At 42.9% G+C, this 19,807-nt stretch overlaps 1 protein-coding gene across 3 annotated transcripts in view; it reads left to right on the top strand.

Annotated features, from left to right (window-relative positions):
• The window catches only part of LOC121539227 (pleckstrin homology domain-containing family G member 3), a 96,370-nt gene that overhangs the window by 52,241 nt on the left and 24,322 nt on the right, over nucleotides 1-19,807 (top strand). For all 3 annotated transcript variants that reach the window (XM_041847568.2, XM_041847567.2, XM_041847569.2), the window contains exons 4-11: nucleotides 1,578-1,678; nucleotides 3,477-3,546; nucleotides 3,660-3,706; nucleotides 3,830-3,980; nucleotides 4,388-4,519; nucleotides 5,360-5,542; nucleotides 5,641-5,733; nucleotides 5,819-5,905. In XM_041847568.2, the coding sequence (XP_041703502.2) occupies nucleotides 1,578-1,678; nucleotides 3,477-3,546; nucleotides 3,660-3,706; nucleotides 3,830-3,980; nucleotides 4,388-4,519; nucleotides 5,360-5,542; nucleotides 5,641-5,733; nucleotides 5,819-5,905 (864 nt within the window). The remainder of the gene's footprint in view (nucleotides 1-1,577; nucleotides 1,679-3,476; nucleotides 3,547-3,659; nucleotides 3,707-3,829; nucleotides 3,981-4,387; nucleotides 4,520-5,359; nucleotides 5,543-5,640; nucleotides 5,734-5,818; nucleotides 5,906-19,807) is intronic.

The raw sequence follows: 19,807 nt of genomic DNA, 5'->3' as shown, positions 1-19,807 counted from the left end.
CTGGACCCTAGCAGGCAACGGCCAACAAAAACACAGCCATCACAATGCCAACTGAAGAAACATAGCAGAGTAGCAACTGTTTTTTCCACATTCTGTTGCGGTGGGGAAAAGCTGGCCCATTTTTCAAAAACTATTTGAACAAAATCTACAATTCTCTCAACCTCTCCAATCTAAATGCAGCATTTCAATTACTTGCTCTGCAGTAGCATCTTGTGCGAAGTTACAGTACCAGGGATGTTGAACTTGGCACTTCAGTGATGTATTTGATGCATCTGTTTTGGTTTTGTCCTGCTACTGTCACTTATGATGTTGACAGCTGTTAGTGTCTGCTCTACACTAATAATAATAATAATAATAATAATAATATGCCATTTAGCAGACGCTTTTATCCAAAGCGACTTACAGTCATGCGTGCATACATTTTTGTGTATGGGTGGTCCCGGGGATCGAACCCACTACCTTGGCGTTACAAGCGCCGTGCTCTACCAGCTGAGCTACAGAGGACTACACCATAAACTATCCAGGAACATGCCTCTCCACACAACATAATGAAAGCCGGAACCTCTTAATCTCAGCTCTAAGAACAGTTGTGTGACACAGGTGAACTCACACCTCCACTTCCGCCTCAACAGATGTCCTGAAATGCTGAGGGTCAATATCTCTGTTTGGACTACTGCTAGGATCCATAGCCTTCTTCCCATACATTTCTCACAAGGCCATCTTTGTCACTTGACTGCCCAGAAGTCTTGCAACCCTTTTAAATGCCTCTTCCCCTCCCATCCCCTAGAGGGCATTACCCTTTATGGGTTACCCACCCATAACCACAAGCCTAGACCTAACCTTGTGCTGAAGGTCTAATAGGAGGCTGTACATACAGCTAACTGCCAAAATAAAGGAAACGCCAACATAGTGTCTTAAAAGGGCGTTGGGGCCCCAGAACAGCCTCAATGCACCTTGGCATAGATTCTACAAATGTCTGGAACTCTATAGAGGAATGCGAAACATTCTTGTGTGTGAAGACTCTACTTTACTCTGCACTGATGGGGTGTGTGCACACGTGTTTGTATGTACAAACGTGTGTAATTAGGTGAGAGGAGCAACATCAGACATTCCTGGAATATATGGCTACTGTGCCTCTGTTTTTAGTTGATATTGTCTACTTCAGAGTAGTCCTGCAGCCTGATGGGAGAGGGGTCATGGGAGGAGAACACTGTGTGCTGGTCTGAGAGACTGGTTTTTACAGAGCTACAGCCCTCCCAGTAACAAGGAATACATCCTTAAAATGACAATTGAACCACTTAGGTTTGAACACACTGATCCTGAGTCATACCGTTTTGTTGTAATGGACAGCAGATAAAGACCTCCTCCTATGTGGTCTTTTTTAGCCTGCGAACAGGATTTGCAATAAATTGAAACAACATTGAAGCGGAATCCACCAAGGAGCCAACAGTTTGAGCATGTTCAACTTTCTCTATACATAAGCTCCCTCTACTGCAAAGAATCTGAAATTGCAGTTTAGACGGAAAACACACACACACTCCAGGATGTTTGGTTCTTCAGTGTTATTGTTTCTCTAGGATTACCTGGCTCACATCATAGACCTGGACAACCTTCCCATTCGACCAGACCAGGTTTCTTCCCTGTTTGGAAATATAGAGGACATATATGAGTTCAACAGGTAAGCTGCAAATGTAATTACGTGTTTTCTTTTTACATACAGTCTTCACAAAAACAACTCAACCTAACACAAACATTTGAGCAGACATTGGGAAGACATATTGACCTTTTAGTGGAATGCTGTTTTGACAAAGATTCAAAGGCTTCCTGGCAGGACATATGTTTTATGGCTGTGTTGGAGAGTTTGTCCTCAAAACAGATTTAGACGGATAAAGAAAAAATTACTTACCAACACCAAACGCAGATTGGCCTAGAACAAACAACACAGCAGATTGGGATCAGTAAAGAATTAGACAAATTACAATATGGCTGTAAGTGTCAACTCTGCTGTTATCAGGACCATCACCTGCTCTGTGCGCCCATTTGGATGTTTAGATGGACAATATATGAAGGGGTTGTGCAGCATATGCTCACCAAGCCTCATGCCAAAAGAGAAGAAATAAACATCCTTATCCTTTCACAGTAAGGCTCCTCCCACAGGATTCCCAATGAGGGCGTAATGCCATAGAAACCAAATGGTTGAAAATAATGGTTCTGGTGCATTTATAATGAGATTTATATCAGTATAGACTACTAAAATAGAGGTTTTGATTAGTGATTGTTACATCTAAAGCAGGGGGAGTTTTCATGTACATCCCTCTGGCTCTCCTACAGTGTCAATGTTACACTGAAGTGGGGAGTTTGCTTTTGTTTTAGAAAGTAAATCAAGTGCGTCTGTTAGACTGGAGTATTAAGATTTATTTTCTGAACCAGACATGGCTGCTGCATCCTGGGGATGCATGCCATTGCCAGCGTTACACTTCCCATCATCTCGGCTAAACGCTGCAACGGAGTCGTGCCAATTAGCAGGAAGTGCCCAGGGGGAGCTGATGCGCAAGAGGCAAGCATACGTTTAAAGCACTGGGTTGAAACATGTGCAACACTGATGCACTCTTCCCAGGTGATGGAGGACATATTCATTCAAGCAGAAACTGTATGAACCTCTGAGGAGACATGAAATGGTATTCTCTGTTGTCATTGTATTGTAGACTGAAGGTCTCATGCAGCAGACAGTTATACAGTTCATTGTCATACACAGGGTTTTCAGACGGTCCTAGACTTGTCATTCTTTTTAGAGATGTGTGTGACTGACTAGTGACTGCCTCTGAGTCATGTTGTTATTAAAGCTACAGTACTGCTCCCGTTTCAGGGTCAGGTTCACTGTAAAGGTCATCACACTGAACTCTGCTTGTACCCCTGAAACAGACACCATGTTTCCCTGCCACTATAGGCCACATATTGGCTTGATGAAAGAATGTCTTGGAACATGTTCATGATTTGTCAAGCAAATGTTTGTCTTCAGGCAAAAATAAACCTCAAACAAAAAAGTATAAAGACATACCATTGTACACTGAGCATATTGCTATGTTGTTCCTTTATTTCGTCAGCCCATGTAGCTGAAGGGTGTTTGTTGTAAGTTATGGAAAGTGTTTGATTTTCTTTGATTGGGCTTGTGTGTGTGTTTTATACTCTTTATGTTTTGGCGTGGTGACCCCTCTCTCCTTGTGTCCACTCTGCTGTGGGAAACCTGACCCTGTGGAGTCTGGACAGAATGAGGTTAACCAGAACAAACGCATTCAGCCATGCATATTCTATTGAGTTGGGTGTCACCACAGGCAAAACATAAACATGTTGTTTTCATACCTGACATAGTACCTGAATGTAGTTTACACTGAATGTATCTTCTTGCTGTCTCTGACCTAGACCTTATTCCAGTTTTGCAGGTGTCTGTATAGTTGATTTTCTGTCTTGCTCCACAGTGAGCTGCTGCACTCTCTGGACATGTGTGAGAATGACCCGGTTGCTGTGGCCAGATGCTTCGTAGACAAGGTGAGAGGAGGCCACTCACACAGACTGAATTGATACCTATCATCAGGAAGCTGGACAGGCTAGAGTGTTATTGATCTGGTTTTGTGTTTTTCCCTCCCTTTGCTATTTTATAGAGTGATGATTTTGAAATCTACACACAGTACTGCACAAACTACCCCAAGTAAGTTGAAGAATGTAAAGGTTTTCTGGAACCTTTGGGTGATAATATGGACATGTTTAGAATCTGTAACCTTAAATAACAATGAAAGTCATATGATACGATCCATTGGCTTGTATTCTCTAGCTCTGTGGGTGCACTGACCGACTGCATGAGGAGTAAGACTCTGGCCAAGTTCTTCAGGGATCGCCAGGCCTCCCTCAAGCGTTCTCTCCCCCTGGGGTCCTACCTTCTCAAACCCGTCCAGAGGATCCTCAAATACCACTTGCTGCTGCAGGTGCACTGGTTCTCACTACATACTACCTTTACTATGGGTGGGCCTCCTGTAGCTCAGTTGGTAGAGCATGGCGCTTGCAACGCCAAGGTTGTGGGTTCGATTCCCACGGGGGGGGGGCAGTATGAAAAATGTATGCACTCACTAACTGTAAGTCGCTCTGGAAAAGAGCGTCTGCTAAATTACTAAAATGTAAAATGTAGAGATGGTCTAAGTAAACTGTATAGAATTGTCCTACTGCAATTGCAGGTTGATTGTGGGGTCCCTTGACAGGAGGCCAGTTCATTTTTTTAACCTGGCAAGACAATGGCAATGGTAGAGCATTGTATAGCATATAACAACACATTCAACCTCATTCCAGAGGTCTTGACTCATGCTCTGGCTGTTTGCCCCCCCCCTCTCTCTGACAGGAGATCGCCAAACACTTTGACCCTGAGGAGGAGGGCTATGAGGTGGTGCAGGAGGCCATCGATACCATGACCGGGGTGGCCTGGTACATCAATGACATGAAGAGGAAACACGAGCACGCTGTCAGGCTGCAGGTCAGTATGGCTACTCTCAGGGAGAGGTGAATGGAATTTGACCCACTCCTTTCCACCTACCACTATTGTGTTACACCTGCATAATTCTATAGTGTAGCAATGATGATATCTAATTGAGGTAATTTTGTAGGTGATTGTTTCTCTATAAGTTAATGAAGTGTAGATACTCTTGGTCTGCTCATAGCTCAATCATGGCCATAGCTTTATTATGGTGTTACACTGTGTTGCTGGAGGTTGTGTTGACGGGGATATCCTGTTAGTCACCCAGCCTCTGAACTGTTCCAGGTTGCTCTCCTGCTGCTCCCACAGTAACTCCCTGACTGACTGAGTTTACTGTACTGTGTGGAGAGAGGCCATTCCATTTAGTTGCACAGTCTTTGTTGTTCCAATAAAGCAGCACGTTAACTTCCATAATCAACCTTAAGACATTAGCTGAAGCCTAAATCTTTAGAAAGAAATTGGACAAACCTGCTCAGTGTGGTATTGATCAGTAAACCTCCGAGGTGGCTCAAAGCTCCATGTCTCCCCAAACTCTGTTTAAATGCTATTTAGAGTCTGGTCAGGGATTTGGGGCCTTGTAGGGACTCAATAAATCTACCACAGGGCCACCATGTCTGCTGGGTTTTCTATTTGTTTCAATTTATGCCTTTGATTGGATGGTGAGTTCACTGCCCATGGGTTCCTGGCCTCTGTTTTCTGTTGTCACATGAAAAAATACTGTTCTCTTCGGACATTGTACCCCTTGTGCATGCTTTCATGTACAGTTTTTTCAGTGTAGTGTACCCAGACTATGTTTAGGAGACCTAGATACAATCAGGGGTGTTTGTGTCGTGTGTGCAGGAAATCCAGTCTCTCCTGATCAACTGGAAGGGTCCTGACCTCACTACATATGGAGAGCTGGTGCTGGAGGGAACCTTCCAGGTCCAACGTGCCAAGAATACCAGGACGCTGTTCCTCTTTGACAAGATGCTCCTCCTCACCAAGAAGAGAGGAGAGCATTACGTCTACAAGACACACATCTCGGTACGGAACAAAAAGTAGAGGAACTTAACCCAAATGCCATGAGCTTGCTGTGTTAGGTTGGTTTAACGTTTGAGTAACGTTGCTCCGTGTGGTTTCAGTGCTCAACCCTGATGCTGCTTGACAGCGCCAAGGACCCCCTGCACTTCAGTGTGATTCACTTCAAGCATCCCAAGCAGCCTCACACTGTGCAGGTGAGTGTGGATCATAAGCCTGTCCTCTCTTGTAATAAGAGTAGTTCTGTATGAGCTCAGTATAATTGCCAAGTGTCTGTTTCAGGCCAAGACTGTAGAGGAGAAGCGCCTCTGGGCTCATCATATCAAGAGGCTGATTCTAGAGAACCACCACACCATCGTCCCACAGAAGGTAAACCTAGCAACAGGGGTTTAACTCCGCTCCTGTCAAGTAGCCCACAGTCTTACACCCTCCCACTCTCATCCCCCACTCAAATAAATTACTCTGGCTTGTGGGTGAACATGTAAATGAAGGTTGTGTGTGAGGGTGGCACCCGTACCATTCAACAAAAGTTCAAAAATACATTTTCTCCTTCACTTTAAGTATAATTTACTTTTTTCTAATGTAACTTCTTACTCACAAACTGCGTCCCAAAGGCAAGAGAAATCCGAATGACAACTCCGCACCAGGCCTACCTACCGACTTGGACAAACGTTGCATCATGATTGTCTCAGAACTCAAAGGGACAATAGACGCTGTTATGGCCCCAATATCAGCTACTCTCGATACCGTTGCAAAACCATGTCCAACAGATAATGGATGTTGAACAAAATCTGTCGGGCTACAGTGACAGAATTGTTGCCCTGGAAGAAAGGTGCACATCGCTGGAGAATAAAAACTAGCCCCTCACCGAAACCATAGACAGTCTAGAATTTTTCACGCCATTCAAATATGTGAATCACAAATATTGAAGAAAATTCAGAAGGATCTAATGTCTGAATTTTTCACAGAGGACCTGGGGCAAGAAGTTTCCCCTCACTACCAGTTTTAGACCGGGCACGAACGCTAAGCCAAGGCCGATGTCACGTTCTGATTTTCTCTTCAGACAAAAGGAATTCTTGTTCTTTAGACATCCTTTTGAGGTTTGGCCTAGTTATTTTCTGTGAAATATAACATCACAACTGATGGAGGCATCTGATAATTCAAATTAACTGTCATTAATTAATGACTAATCACTCTACCAACACAAAAGGCTTACCTCGTGGAACGTCAAAGGGCTAAACGGACGAATCAAGAGATCCAAAGTATTCTCCCATCTTAAACATCAACCGACAGATATAGCTTTTTTGCAAGAGACCCACCTGCGAATTACAGACCAGGTTAGACTCCGTAGCACATGGGTGGGTCAGTTTTTTTTCTCCTTCAAATTTCAACACTAGGGCCAGAGGGGCTGCCATTCTTATTCATAAGAATGGCAGCCCCTCTGTAGCTCAGCTGGTAGAGCACGGCGCTTGTAACGCCAAGGTAGTGGGTTCGATCCCCGGGACCACCCATACGTAAAAATGTATGCACGCATGACTGTAAGTCGCTTTGGATAAAAGCGTCTGCTAAATGGCATATTATTATATTATTATTATTATAAGAAGATACACTTCGTTCCGTCAGACGTCGTAGCAGATTCAAAAGGAAGATGCGTTAATGTAACCGGTACACTTTGTGAAACACCTGTGGTGTTGCTGAATGTTTACGCTCCCAACTGGGACGATGTAATCTTCGCTAACAATCTCTTATCCACTTGGACACTCACTATTTGATCTTCGGAAGAGATATTAGCAGTCATAGATACAACATTAGATCGCTCACATCCTAGAACCCATCACAGTCAATGATGTCAAAAGCTTTCTCCCCATTTATGCAACGGAATGGTTGCACCGAACCCTGGAGATTACAAACCCTCTTGCCAAGGAGTTTAATATTTTTTTTTATCATGTCCACCACACCTTCTCCCGTATAATTACTTTTTCATTGATGGCACACTCATGTCAGCAGTTGACTCATGCGAATACTTACAGTGGGGGAAAAAAGTATTTAGTCAGCCACCAATTGTGCAAGTTCTCCCACTTAAAAAGATGAGGCCTGTAATTGTCATCATAGGTACACGTCAACTATGACAGACAAACTGAGAAAAAAAAATCCAGAAAATCACATTGTAGGATTTTTAATGAATTTATTTGCAAATGATGGTGAAAAATAAGTATTTGGTCACCTACAAACAAGCAAGATTTCTGGCTCTCACAGACCTGTAACTTCTTCTTTAAGAGGCTCCTCTGTCCTCCACTCGTTACCTGTATTAATGGCACCTGTTTGAACTTGTTATCAGTATAAAAGACACCTGTCCACAACCTCAAACAGTCACACTCCAAACTCCACTATGGCCAAGACCAAAGAGCTGTCAAAGGACACCAGAAACAAAATTGTAGACCTGCACCAGGCTGGGAAGACTGAATCTGCAATAGGTAAGCAGTTTGGTTTGAAGAAATCAACTGTGGGAGCAATTATTAGGAAATGGAAGACATAAAAGACCACTGATAATCTCCCTCATCTGGGGCTCCACGCAAGATCTCACCCCGTGGGGTCAAAATGATCACAAGAACGGTGAGCAAAAATCGCAGAACCACACGGGGGGACCTAGTGAATGACCTGCAGAGAGCTGGGACCAAAGTAACAAAGCCTACCATCAGTAACACACTACGCCGCCAGGGACTCAAATCCTGCAGTGCCAGACGTGTCCCCCTGCTTAAGCCAGTACATGTCCAGGCCCGTCTGAAGTTTGCTAGAGTGCATTTGGATGATCCAGAAGAGGATTGGGAGAATGTCATATGGTCAGATGAAACCAAAATATAACTTTTTGGTAAAAACTCAACTCGTCGTGTTTGGAGGACAAAGAATGCTGAGTTGCATCCAAAGAACACCATACCTACTGTGAAGCATGGGGGTGGAAACATCATGCTTTGGGGCTGTTTTTCTGCAAAGGGACCAGGACGACTGATCCGTGTAAAGGAAAGAATGAATGGGGCCATGTATCGTGAGATTTTGAGTGAAAACCTCCTTCCATCAGCAAAGGCATTGAAGATGAAACGTGGCTGGGTCTTTCAGCATGACAATGATCCCAAACACACCGCCCGGGCAACGAAGGAGTGGCTTCATAAGAAGCATTTCAAGGTCCTGGAGTGGCCTAGCCAGTCTCCAGATCTCAACCCCATAGAAAATCTTTGGAAGGAGTTGAAAGTCCGTGTTGCCCAGCGACAGCCCCAAAACATCACTGCTCTAGAGGAGATCTGCATGGAGGAATGGGCCAAAATACCAGCAACAGTGTGTGAAAACCTTGTGAAGACTTACAGAAAACGTTTGACCTGTGTCATTGCCAACAAAGGGTATATAACAAAGTATTGAGAAATTTTTGTTATTGACCAAATACTTATTTTCCACCATAATTTGCAAATAAATTCATAAAAAACCTACAATGTGATTTTCTGGATTTCTTTTTCTCATTTTGTCTGTCATAGTTGACGTGTACCTATGATGAAAATTACAGGCCTCTCTCATCTTTTTAAGTGGGAGAACTTGCACAATTGGTGGCTGACTAAATAAAAATTTTCCCCACTGTAGCTATTGTCATTTCGGACCATGCACCTCTACGTTTGGATATAAACTTTTCACTATGTCAAAAGGATCGACCACTTCGAGACTCCCTACTTTCTGATGAAACGTTCTGTACCTTAATTTCAACATCTATTTACTCATTTCTTGAAACAAACAAGCCAGACTCTGTTTCTTACTCTTTTCTCAGAGGCCAAATTATTTAATATTCTGCCACTCTTAATAAAGCACAAAGATCTCTAATGGAGATCACCACATATATGACCACATATTTTGGACCTAGATCACCAATATGCTATGAACACAGATCCTCAGCTATACAAAAAGCGACTAGATCTTCACGCATAATTTGATCTATTGGCTACATCCAAAGCTGAAAAGCTGTTACAGTCTAAACTTTCTTTCTATGAGTATGGTGACAAAGCCAGTCGACAATTAGCCCATCAGATAGAACGCAATGTAGCTTCTCGTTTGATTCCACATATAAAAGATGCCCATGGTACTTTGTTGTCGACCCATTCCAATATCAACAAAACCTTTGGTATTCTATTAATCTCTTTACACATCTAAATCCCCAACTGACTGCCTCTAAATGGACTCCTTCTTGGCAAACTTAAATGCCCCTACAATCAGCTCATCTGATGCAAAACATTTAGATACACCCCTCCAATTGCAAGAATAACTAGAATTGTTTTGGTCAATGCAGAGTAGCAAAGCTCCGGGACCGGACGGCTACCCCAGAAATTTACAAAACATTATCTGATAAACTTGCTCCCTTTTTTGTAGGTGGTTAGTGATTCCTTAGCAAATGGTTCCCTGCCACCTATTCAAGCTTCTATATCGCTTATACTTTTAATTTATTTTCTATTTATTTAACCTTTATTTTGACAGGGAAGACCTATTGAGACCTAGGTCTCTTTTCCAAATGTGCCCTGTATAATACAATATAAAAATACACATTTTATTTTAAAATAGTCATAGTAAGCACAAAAAAACATCACAAATCAACCAGAAAAACAGTTACATTCCTCCTCAAATAAGTTCCCAATTAATACTTTAAATTGCCCGAACGGCACCAGAACATCAAGATAAATTTATTTTATTGAATTTTGTTCCAGCAATACGGTGCATTAAAACTAAAAACAGATTTACCTAGCTCTGTGGAGACCCTAGAAACCTTGAGTTAACCAATCCCGTGAAGGGGTTAGGCAGGTGTCTATACTTCAACAGCAAAATTAAATAAGATGGAAGTTTATGAAGTAGGGCCTTGTAAACAAAAATGACTAATGTAGAGATTGACGGGTCTTTAGCAAAGTCCAGCCAACCTTTTGATACAAGATACAGTGATGAGTATCAAAACTGTCGCCTGTAACAAAATGAAGGGCACTGTGGATGGCATCCAAAGGTTTAAGAGTAGTAGCAGCTGCACTTTGATAAGTAATATCACCATAATCAAGAAAGGATAAAGGTTGACTGAATAATCTGCTTCCTACTGCTTAGAGAAACACACAATCTGTTTCTGTAGAAAAAGCAAACTTTAAATCTAAGCTTCTTAATCAGCTCACCTATGTTTTTTAAAATGTCAAATCCACATCAATCCAAATGCCTAAGTATTTATATGCGGGATCACGTTCGATTGGAGAACCATCTGAGTGAACATGTAATTCATCTGCAACGTTCTTATGAGAGTTTAAAAACATGAATTTCGTTTTGTCCATATTAAGCACAAGTTTTAAATCAGCAAATGATTCCTGTATAGCTATAAAATCTGACTCGTTTTGACACAGCCAGATCAACAGTCTGGGCAATAACATGCATAATATTATCCTCCGCATATAGATTAAGTTAAAAAAATTTAACAAATTGACCAATTGCTTAAATAAATACTGACGAGAACAGGTCCCAAAATTGACCCCTGTGGTACGCTTCAAGAAATTCAGACTTAACCCCATCAATCTCGATGGCCTGAGTTCTGTCACTAAGCTAATCATGAAATCTTAAATAGGCGTCAGAGCTCAGGTCTATCGAGGACAACTTATTCAATAAAATAGCATGATCAACAGTATCAAAAGCTTTTGACAGGTCCACAAACAAAGCAGCACATTTCATTTTAGTGTCTAAAGCATTGACAAGATCATTAACAACTAAAGTTGTTGCTGTAATAGTACTATGCCCAGGCCTAAACCCTGATTTGGTTTACATTCAAAATACATTTCTCAGATAAAAAAAGAGCAAAGTTGTACATTTACCAAGGATTTAAGAATGTTCGCTAGACAAGGAAGCCTTGTAATAAGGCAATAATTAATTAAGATCACTACGATCCCCACCCTTATGGCATGGCAGTACGAGGTGATTTCCATACTTTTTAAATATTTCCTGAAAACAATGTTAAATAACAACAAAAAATATTTTGCCAACAATGATGGGCGACGCACACTTAAGCAGACCAGGTTACAATTGGTCGGCTCCTGTGGATTTCTTGTCTATTGCTAGCAAAGCATCCAGGACTTCTTTTTCAGTAAATGGCCTAAAAGAAAAGCTTCGACTATCACTTCTCTGATCAATCAGCAAATTTCCCCTATCAGCATCCAGCCCAATATCATTGTGAATAGGCTTAGAAGTTCTTTCAAAGAGAGCCCGCTGATTTAAATGCATCAATTATGGTTATTTTCTTTTTGTAATGAGGCAAGTGTCTGAATTTGTTGTGGCAGAGAGGAGGAAGTAGAACCCTTCAGGGATTTGACAGTTTTCCAGAATTTAGACGGGTTACAATCTGAAAGAGCAGTTACGTAAAAATCAGATTTAGCTTTTTAGATTATATTTTACACAATGATTCCTCAGTTGCTTAAAAGCTTACCAATCTGGGCCTAAGCCTGTGTTCCTTGCCTTGACCCAAGCATCATCTCTTTTATGAATGACTTCTGATAATTCCGGAGTGTACCAGGCATTCGATCTACCTTTAACCCTTAATTTTTTGAAGGGAGCATGATTATCCATAATAGTATTGAAGACATCTACAAAGAGGCGCAAAGCTAAATCCGGTTCAGGGATAGCTGAAATAAAATCCAGGTCACTAAAATGAAGATTGTGTAAAAAAGCCTGTTAACTGAAGTTCCTCTTTGTGATGACGCGAGGCTTATATTTTTGTATTCTCACATCTCTAACACAAACAACTGGGCAATGATCACTAATCTCTTGGGCGAAGACACCAGTAGGAACGGTTGGGCCGTGTAGGCTTAGTTACCAGCTGGGTTAGGTTTAGATCATTACACATGTTTTTAAGATTGGGAAATGCAGGCTTCAGACAATCATAATTCAGGTCACCCAGGATAATAACTTCTGATTTTAGTAAAAGAAAACAACTAGTTAACTCCTCGAGTGCACAAAGGTTAGTTGAGGGAGGACGGTAGACCCCTATAACAGTTATGGATACATTTTTCCCCAGACAAAGGCTTAAAGATAGTAGCTCAGTAAAGAGACAGAGAAAAAAATGGCCACTCCACCACCTCTACCCTGTCTGTCAGCTCTGAACACATGATCAAAGTTTCAGTCAATACCAGAATGTCTGGATTCGTCTGCATAGCCCAGATCTTAATGTAATCCAGTTTAAGAAGTAAGCTTCTAATGTTCAGATACCTCAACCCAAGTCCTTTACGATCTTTAAAGTCACATGGAAACTCAAACTCAAACAAGGCGGTTGCGGGGCCTGTCTGATGGTTGGTATTGATATAGTTGGTATGGCTATAAGGTTGCATAGAACTGCACCGTTTGGGCTATCTCTATTCGTAATAGAGGAAGGAGAAATTGGAATTACTTTTCCAAGGTTAGCACCATAGGGCCTGAGGCTGCAGCCAATGTCAATATGAGGAACTCTGAGTAACCAATGATGGAATGTTATAAACTGATTTACATGGGCTTTGGTTGCTATCGTGCAACAGCCCAAGCCCTCTACGTGATTTAAAAACCGAGGGGGTATTCAAGTTCATGGAATTCACATTTGAACTTGTCATGACTTGCACTCCTGCTAGGCAAAGGTTTGAACACCGCCTTTCCTGGGGGCCAGTTTTATGACTTAACAGCCATTCATAAATAGTTTGCAGAAAAGTACTCCTTTTGGTCTCTAATATGGGAAGAAAGAATTTCCCTGTGAGACAAAGGAAATCTTCCCGCCAAGACTCCAACATCCAAAAGTGGATAATGAAACAATATTCCTAATTAAAAGAATGTGGGAAATGGTCAGTGGGGATCTAAAGAATAATCATGTCATGTTTATTATTTTGTGATGTCATTAAGGATGGTATCAAGTAATAACTGTAACTCAGAATATGTACACTTTCCATCTATCATGTTTACATCTAAATGTTATCTAAAATATATCATTAAGTATGAGTATTTTGGTGAAGAAAGGAATGTGATTTTAGTCTTCTAATGAGATAATAGTTTTTCATATAAACTATGCACAGTGACTAGCCACGCCCCGAGTGACATCAGAGATTGTGTAAACATGATGGAACGCCCCTTTTACCCCGAGTGCATAAAAAGCCTTGAAAAACAAATCAACCTTGAGACCAGCAGACATGAAGGGTGAGCTAAACGTTGCAAGTGGTTGAAACTCTACAGACCAAGAAGCGTGAAGCGTGAGCTAAACGTTACAAAATGGTTTAAAACTACATCTCCATTACCAAAGGAAGACCAGCAGACGTGAAGCGTGAGCCAAACGTTGCAAATGGTTGAATTTCTACAAGACCAGAAAGACCAGAAAACGTGAGACGTTAGTCCACACGTTTGAAATTGAGAAACTCTGAAACGCTCAACCTCTACACAAGGTGAAGAAGAAGACAATGCACTAGACCTTATCATCTCAGTCTGCAGCTGGCATGTATAGTCGTCTAGAGAACTTTCACTAAAGACACGACGTGGGAAGGACAATCCCTCTCAGACAACCGCTGGTACATCTGAAGTATCCATTCTAACCAGCACTACGACCAGAAACTCTACCAAGGACATTGGGATCTCTGGTGGGCAAACCAGAGTCCTACATCATCAACTCAACTATCGAGGACAGCTACACGTAAATACATGTTGCATTTCTAATCCGAATTAGCGTTATTAGGGTGCATAAGTATTATGATTACTGTGATCATAGTCTCCAAAGTAACCACGATAGTTTTAATCTCTGTCTCTCCCTTCCACTCTGACCCTCCTTCTACCCAAGCAGTCATGTGATTGTTAGTCCAGTCCACTAGGGACCTGTTTTCATTGTATTACGTTAGTAATCAATAACCTATGTGTGTTTGTATTGTGTTATTGTTTAGTTAGTTAGTAAATAAATAATTAAGCCAATTTGTGTATTGCTGATTCATCAATAAGGTTAGGGTTCTTGCAGGTTCAAGGATTATGCGACGTTCAGAATGAGACTGTTAAGAGGTAATTATTTAATAAGTGACTGTTATCGATATATAACATATCTTCTAAGAGTTTAATTCGGGAGATGGTAACTCGTTAAGCAACTTATTCCGTGGTGCCCCAAATTCCTAATGAGCTAATTGTTACATGATTAATTTAATAGAGTGACGAATAAACATACATAGGTGATTCGATAAATAACAGTCATACATTAAAGTCCCGTCACGACAAACTAAAAGCACTGGGTAAGAAGACCAGTGGGCTCCTCTTTTGAGCTAACAATAGCAGATCTAAGAGTGGAGTTCAAACTAATGAGTACAAGATTACAACTGACAACACCCCTTGCAGTATAGACAACAGTACGACGATAACGCTTCGAGAGGATGTGAGGTATTACCTGAGTGGTGCTTGTCTGTCTGAGTCAATGTCTTAACGCAGCCTTGAAATGTGAAGAGGGTCCAGGCTCATAGATGGTTTGGGTAGAGTCCATCATCCCTGGAGAGCATCTTTTGTTTCCAAAAAGTGTCAATTGTCAATAAATGTTAGGCCAACAGTGGCAGTAGTCTTTAAACCTGATATGAAGTGCTAAGAGCTTGCTGAACCTTTCACCAGTGATGGCACAGGACCAGAGATAATTGGCTGCTTTTCAGAGCCTTATAGGGTGTTGATAAGCTCAATAAAATCCTGTTTCATAAGCTCTGATTTACCCTTTTTGATATCATTTGATCCCACATGCTCTACAAGAGCAGCAGCGCTTGGCCTCAGACACCCTCGAGGCCTGATGTGAAAGGGAGCCCGGGAGATACGGGCCTGTGGTAGAAACCCCTGAGCTGGACCATTCCAAGATGGCGAAGTAGTGCAGTCCTGTTTCTGTCGTGTGTCTGTAAATAGCCTGTAAATACCCTGTTTTTTTGTATTTTTCGTACATGTTTCCCTATCAGACTTTTCATCCTTCTACAAAATATACTTTCCTGCAACCCGCCTCACTCAATGTGGAACGGATTCTATTGTTGACTTACCTTTGTCTAGAATCTAGAATCTCCAGTTGAAACTAGCTAGCCAGTTTCAGCTAACTAGCTACTTGCTATTAGCCACAGCTAGCGGTGTTTCACTCAGAACATTGGATTTTTTTCCGCAGGATTAATTTTAATCACTGGACATTGATCACCGGATATTCGGCCAGTCTGCACAGCGCGTTATCGACCCAGAACATATCAGTTTTTCCGCCTGGAATCACTGAATCACTGGACCTTTAACTCCCGGATTCATCGCTACCAGCTGGCTACAACAAAACGGACGCTGTGGTCTGGCTAATCATCCTGAGCTAGGCCCATCTCCCGGCTATCTACCTCTTTGTCAACCGGACGGGACCACCTAGTGTTGACACGGAGCCCCGCCGATCCTACACGACTGGTCTTCCGACGAAATCGTCTGATGTGGTTACGACGTTAACCACGAAGATTCCATCCATCTGCTAGCCCCTGGCCCGCTAGCACACGCTATCCGTGGCCTCTTACTCACTAAACTGAACTAGCTACTGAACTAGCTACTTGCTATTAGCCACAGCCAGCGGTGTTTCACCCAGAACCTTGGATTTTTTTCCGCGGGATTAATTTTAATCACTGGACATTGATCACCGGATATTCGGCCAGTCTGCACAGCGCGTTATCGACCCAGAACATATCAGTTTTTCCGCCGGAATCACTGAATCACTGGACCTTTAACTCCGGATTCATCGCTACCAGCTGGCTACAACAAAACAGACGCTGTGGTCTGGCTAATCATCCTGAGCTAGGCCCATCTCCCGGCTATCTACCTCTCTGTCAACCGGACGGGACCACCTAGTGTTGACACGAAGCCCCGCCCGATCCTACACGACTGGTCTGCCGACGAAATCGTCTGATGTGGTTACGACGTTAACCACGAAGATTCCATCCATCTGCTAGCCCTTACTAGCCCCTGCTAACCCTCTTACTCACTAGCGCTTCACCACCGGACCTTATGATAACTCAGCTATACAGCTGATATCTGCTGGACTGTTCCTTTTTACGGTACTACATCCTGTTTATGTTTAGCCTCAGCCCAAACATGGTTAGTTTATTGTTGTTTCGGTTATTTCTAATTGTACTATATCACTGTAGACCCCCAGCCTAGCTAAACCTGCCTTAGATAGCTATTTTGTCCCTCCCCCATACACTCAGAGACCGACTCAATTGATGCCTCTAGAGATACTATCTCTTTCATTGTTACCCAACGCTTAGGTTTACCTCCACTTTACTCATATCCTTCCATATCCTTGTCTGTACATAATGCCCTGAATCTTTTCTATAACACCCGGAAATCTGCCCCCTTTATTCTATGTACCCAACGCACTAGAAGACCAGTTCTTAAAGCCTTTAGCCGTATCCTTATTCTAGTCCTCCTCTGTTCCTCTGGTGATGTAGAGGCTAACCCAGGCCCTGCAGCCCTCAGTATCACTCCTACTCCCCAGGCGCTATCATTTGATGACTTCTGTAATCGCAAAAGTCTTGGTTTCTTGCACATAAATATCCTAAGTTTGAGTTATTCACTGCGTTAGCACACTCTGCCAACCCTGATGTTCTAGCAGTGTCTGAATCCTGGCTCAGGAAGGCCACCAAAAATTCTGAAATTTCCATCCCCAACTATAACATTTTCCGTCTAGATAGAACTGCCAAAGGGGGTGGAGTTGCAATCTACTGTAGAGATAGCCTGCAGAGCTCTATCATACTATCCAGGTCTGTGCCCAAACAGTTTGAGCTTCTACTTCTAAAAATCCACCTTTCCAGAAATAAGTCTCTCACTGTTGCCGCTTGCTACAGACCCCCCTCAGCCCCCAGCTGTGCCCTGGACACCATATGTGAATTGATTGCCCCCATTTATCCTCTGAGTTTGTACTGCTTGGTGACCTAAATTGGGATATGCTTAATACCCCAGCCATCCTACAATCCAAGCTAGATGCCCTCAACCTCACGCAAATTATCAACGAACCTACCAGGTACAACCCTAAATCCGTAAACATGGGTACCCTCATAGATATCATCCTGACTAACACACCCTCTAAATACACCTCAGCTGTCTTCAACCAGGATCTCAGCGATCACTGCCTTATTGCCTGCGTCCGTAACGGGTCCGCGGTCAAACGACCACCCCTCATCACTGTCAAACGCTCCCTAAAACACTTTAGCGAGGAGGCCTTCCTAATTGACCTGGCCCAGGTATCCTGGATGGATATAGATCTCATTCCGTCAGTAGAGGATGCCTGGTTGTTCCTTAAAAGTCATTTCCTCTCAATCTTAAATAAACATGCCCCATTCAAAAAATACAGAACTAAGAACCGATATAGCCCCTGGTTCTCCTCAGACTTGACTGCCCTTGACCAGCACAAAAACATCCTGTGGCGTACAGCATTAGCATCAAATAGCCCCCGCGATATGCAACTTTTCAGGGAAGTTAGGAACCAATATACACAAGCAGTCAGGAAAGCAAAGGCTAACTTTTTCAAACAGAAATTTGCTTCCTGTAGCACTAACTCCAAAAAGTTTTGGGACACTGTAAAGTCCATGGAGAATAAGAGCACTTCCTCCCAGCTGCCCACTGCACTGAGGCTAGGAAACACTATCACCACCGATAAATCTACAATAATCGAGAATTTCAACAAGCATTTGCTACAGCTGGCCATGCTTTCCATCTGGCTACCACTAACCCGGCCACCAACTCTGCACCCTCTGCTGCAACTTGCCCATGCCCCCCGCTTCTCCTTCACACAAATTCAGACAGCTGATGTTTTGAAAGCGCTGCAAAATCTGGACCCCCTACAAATCAGCTGGGCTAGACAATCTGGACCCTTTCTTTCTAAAACTAGCCGCCGAAATTGTCGCAACCCCTATTACTAGTCTGTTCAACCTCTCTTTCATAACGCCTGAGATCCCCAGAGATTGGAAAGCTGCCGCGGTCATCCCCCTCTTCAAAGGGGGTGACACTCTAGATCCAAACTGCTACAGACCTATATCCATCCTGCCCTGCCTTTCAAAAGTATTCGAAAGCCAAGTTAACAAACAGATCATCGACCATTTCGAATACCACCGTACCTTCTCCGCTATGCAATCCGGTTTCCGAGCTGGTCACGGGTGCACTTCAGCCACGCTCAAGGTCCTAAACGATATTATAACCGCGATTGATAATAGACAGTACTGTGCAGCCGTCTTCATCGACCTGGCCAAGGCTTTCGACTCTGTCAACCACCGCATTCTTATTGGCAGACTAAATAGCCTTGGTTTCTCAAATGACTGCCTCGCCTGGTTCACCAACTACTTCTCAGATAGAGTTCAGTGTGTCAAATCGGAGGGCCTGTTGTCTGGACCTATGGCAGTCTCTATGGGGGTGCCACAGGGTTCAATTCTTGGGCCGACACTTTTCTCCGTGTATATCAATGATGTCGCTCTTGCTGCTGGTGACTCTCAGATCCACCTCTACGCAGACGACACCATTTTGTATACATCTGGCCCTTCATTGGACACTGTGTTAACAAACCTCCAAACGAGCTTCAATGCCATACAACAATCCTTCAGTAGCCTTCAACTGCTCTTAAACACTAGTAAAACTAAATGCATGCTTTTCAATCGAACGCTGCTAGCACCCGCCCACCCGACTAGAATCACCACTCTCGACGGGTCTGACCTAGAGTATGTGGACAACTACAAATATCTAGGTGTCTGGTTAGACTGTAAACTCAACTTCCAGACTCACATAAAGAATCTCCAATCCAAAGTTAAATCTAGAATCGGCTTCCTATTTCGCAACAAAGCCTCCTTCACTCATGCTGCCAAACATGCCCTCGTAAAACTGACTATCCTACCGATCCTTGACTTCGGCGATGTCATTTACAAAATAGCCTCCAACACTCTACTCAGTAAATTGGATGTAGTCTATCACAGTGCCATCCGTTTTGTCTCCAAAGCCCCATACACTACCCACCACTGTGACCTGTACGCTCTTGTTGTCTGGTCCTCACTACATGTCCGTCGTCAAACCCACTGGCTCCAGGCCATCTATAAATCACTGCTAGGCAAATCCCCGCCTTATCTTAGCTCATTGGTCACCATAGCAGCACCCACCCGTAGTCTGCGCTCCAGCAGGTATATCTCACTGGTCATTCCCAAAGCCAACACCTCCTTTGGCCGCCATTCCTTCCAGTTCTCTGCTGCCAATGATTGGAACGAATTGCAA

Source organism: Coregonus clupeaformis, chromosome 25, assembly GCF_020615455.1.
Source record: "Coregonus clupeaformis isolate EN_2021a chromosome 25, ASM2061545v1, whole genome shotgun sequence".
In the NCBI taxonomy this organism is placed as follows: domain Eukaryota; kingdom Metazoa; phylum Chordata; class Actinopteri; order Salmoniformes; family Salmonidae; genus Coregonus; species Coregonus clupeaformis.
Note: the sequence above shows the minus strand (reverse complement) of the source record. Positions and strands in the feature narration are given on the sequence as shown.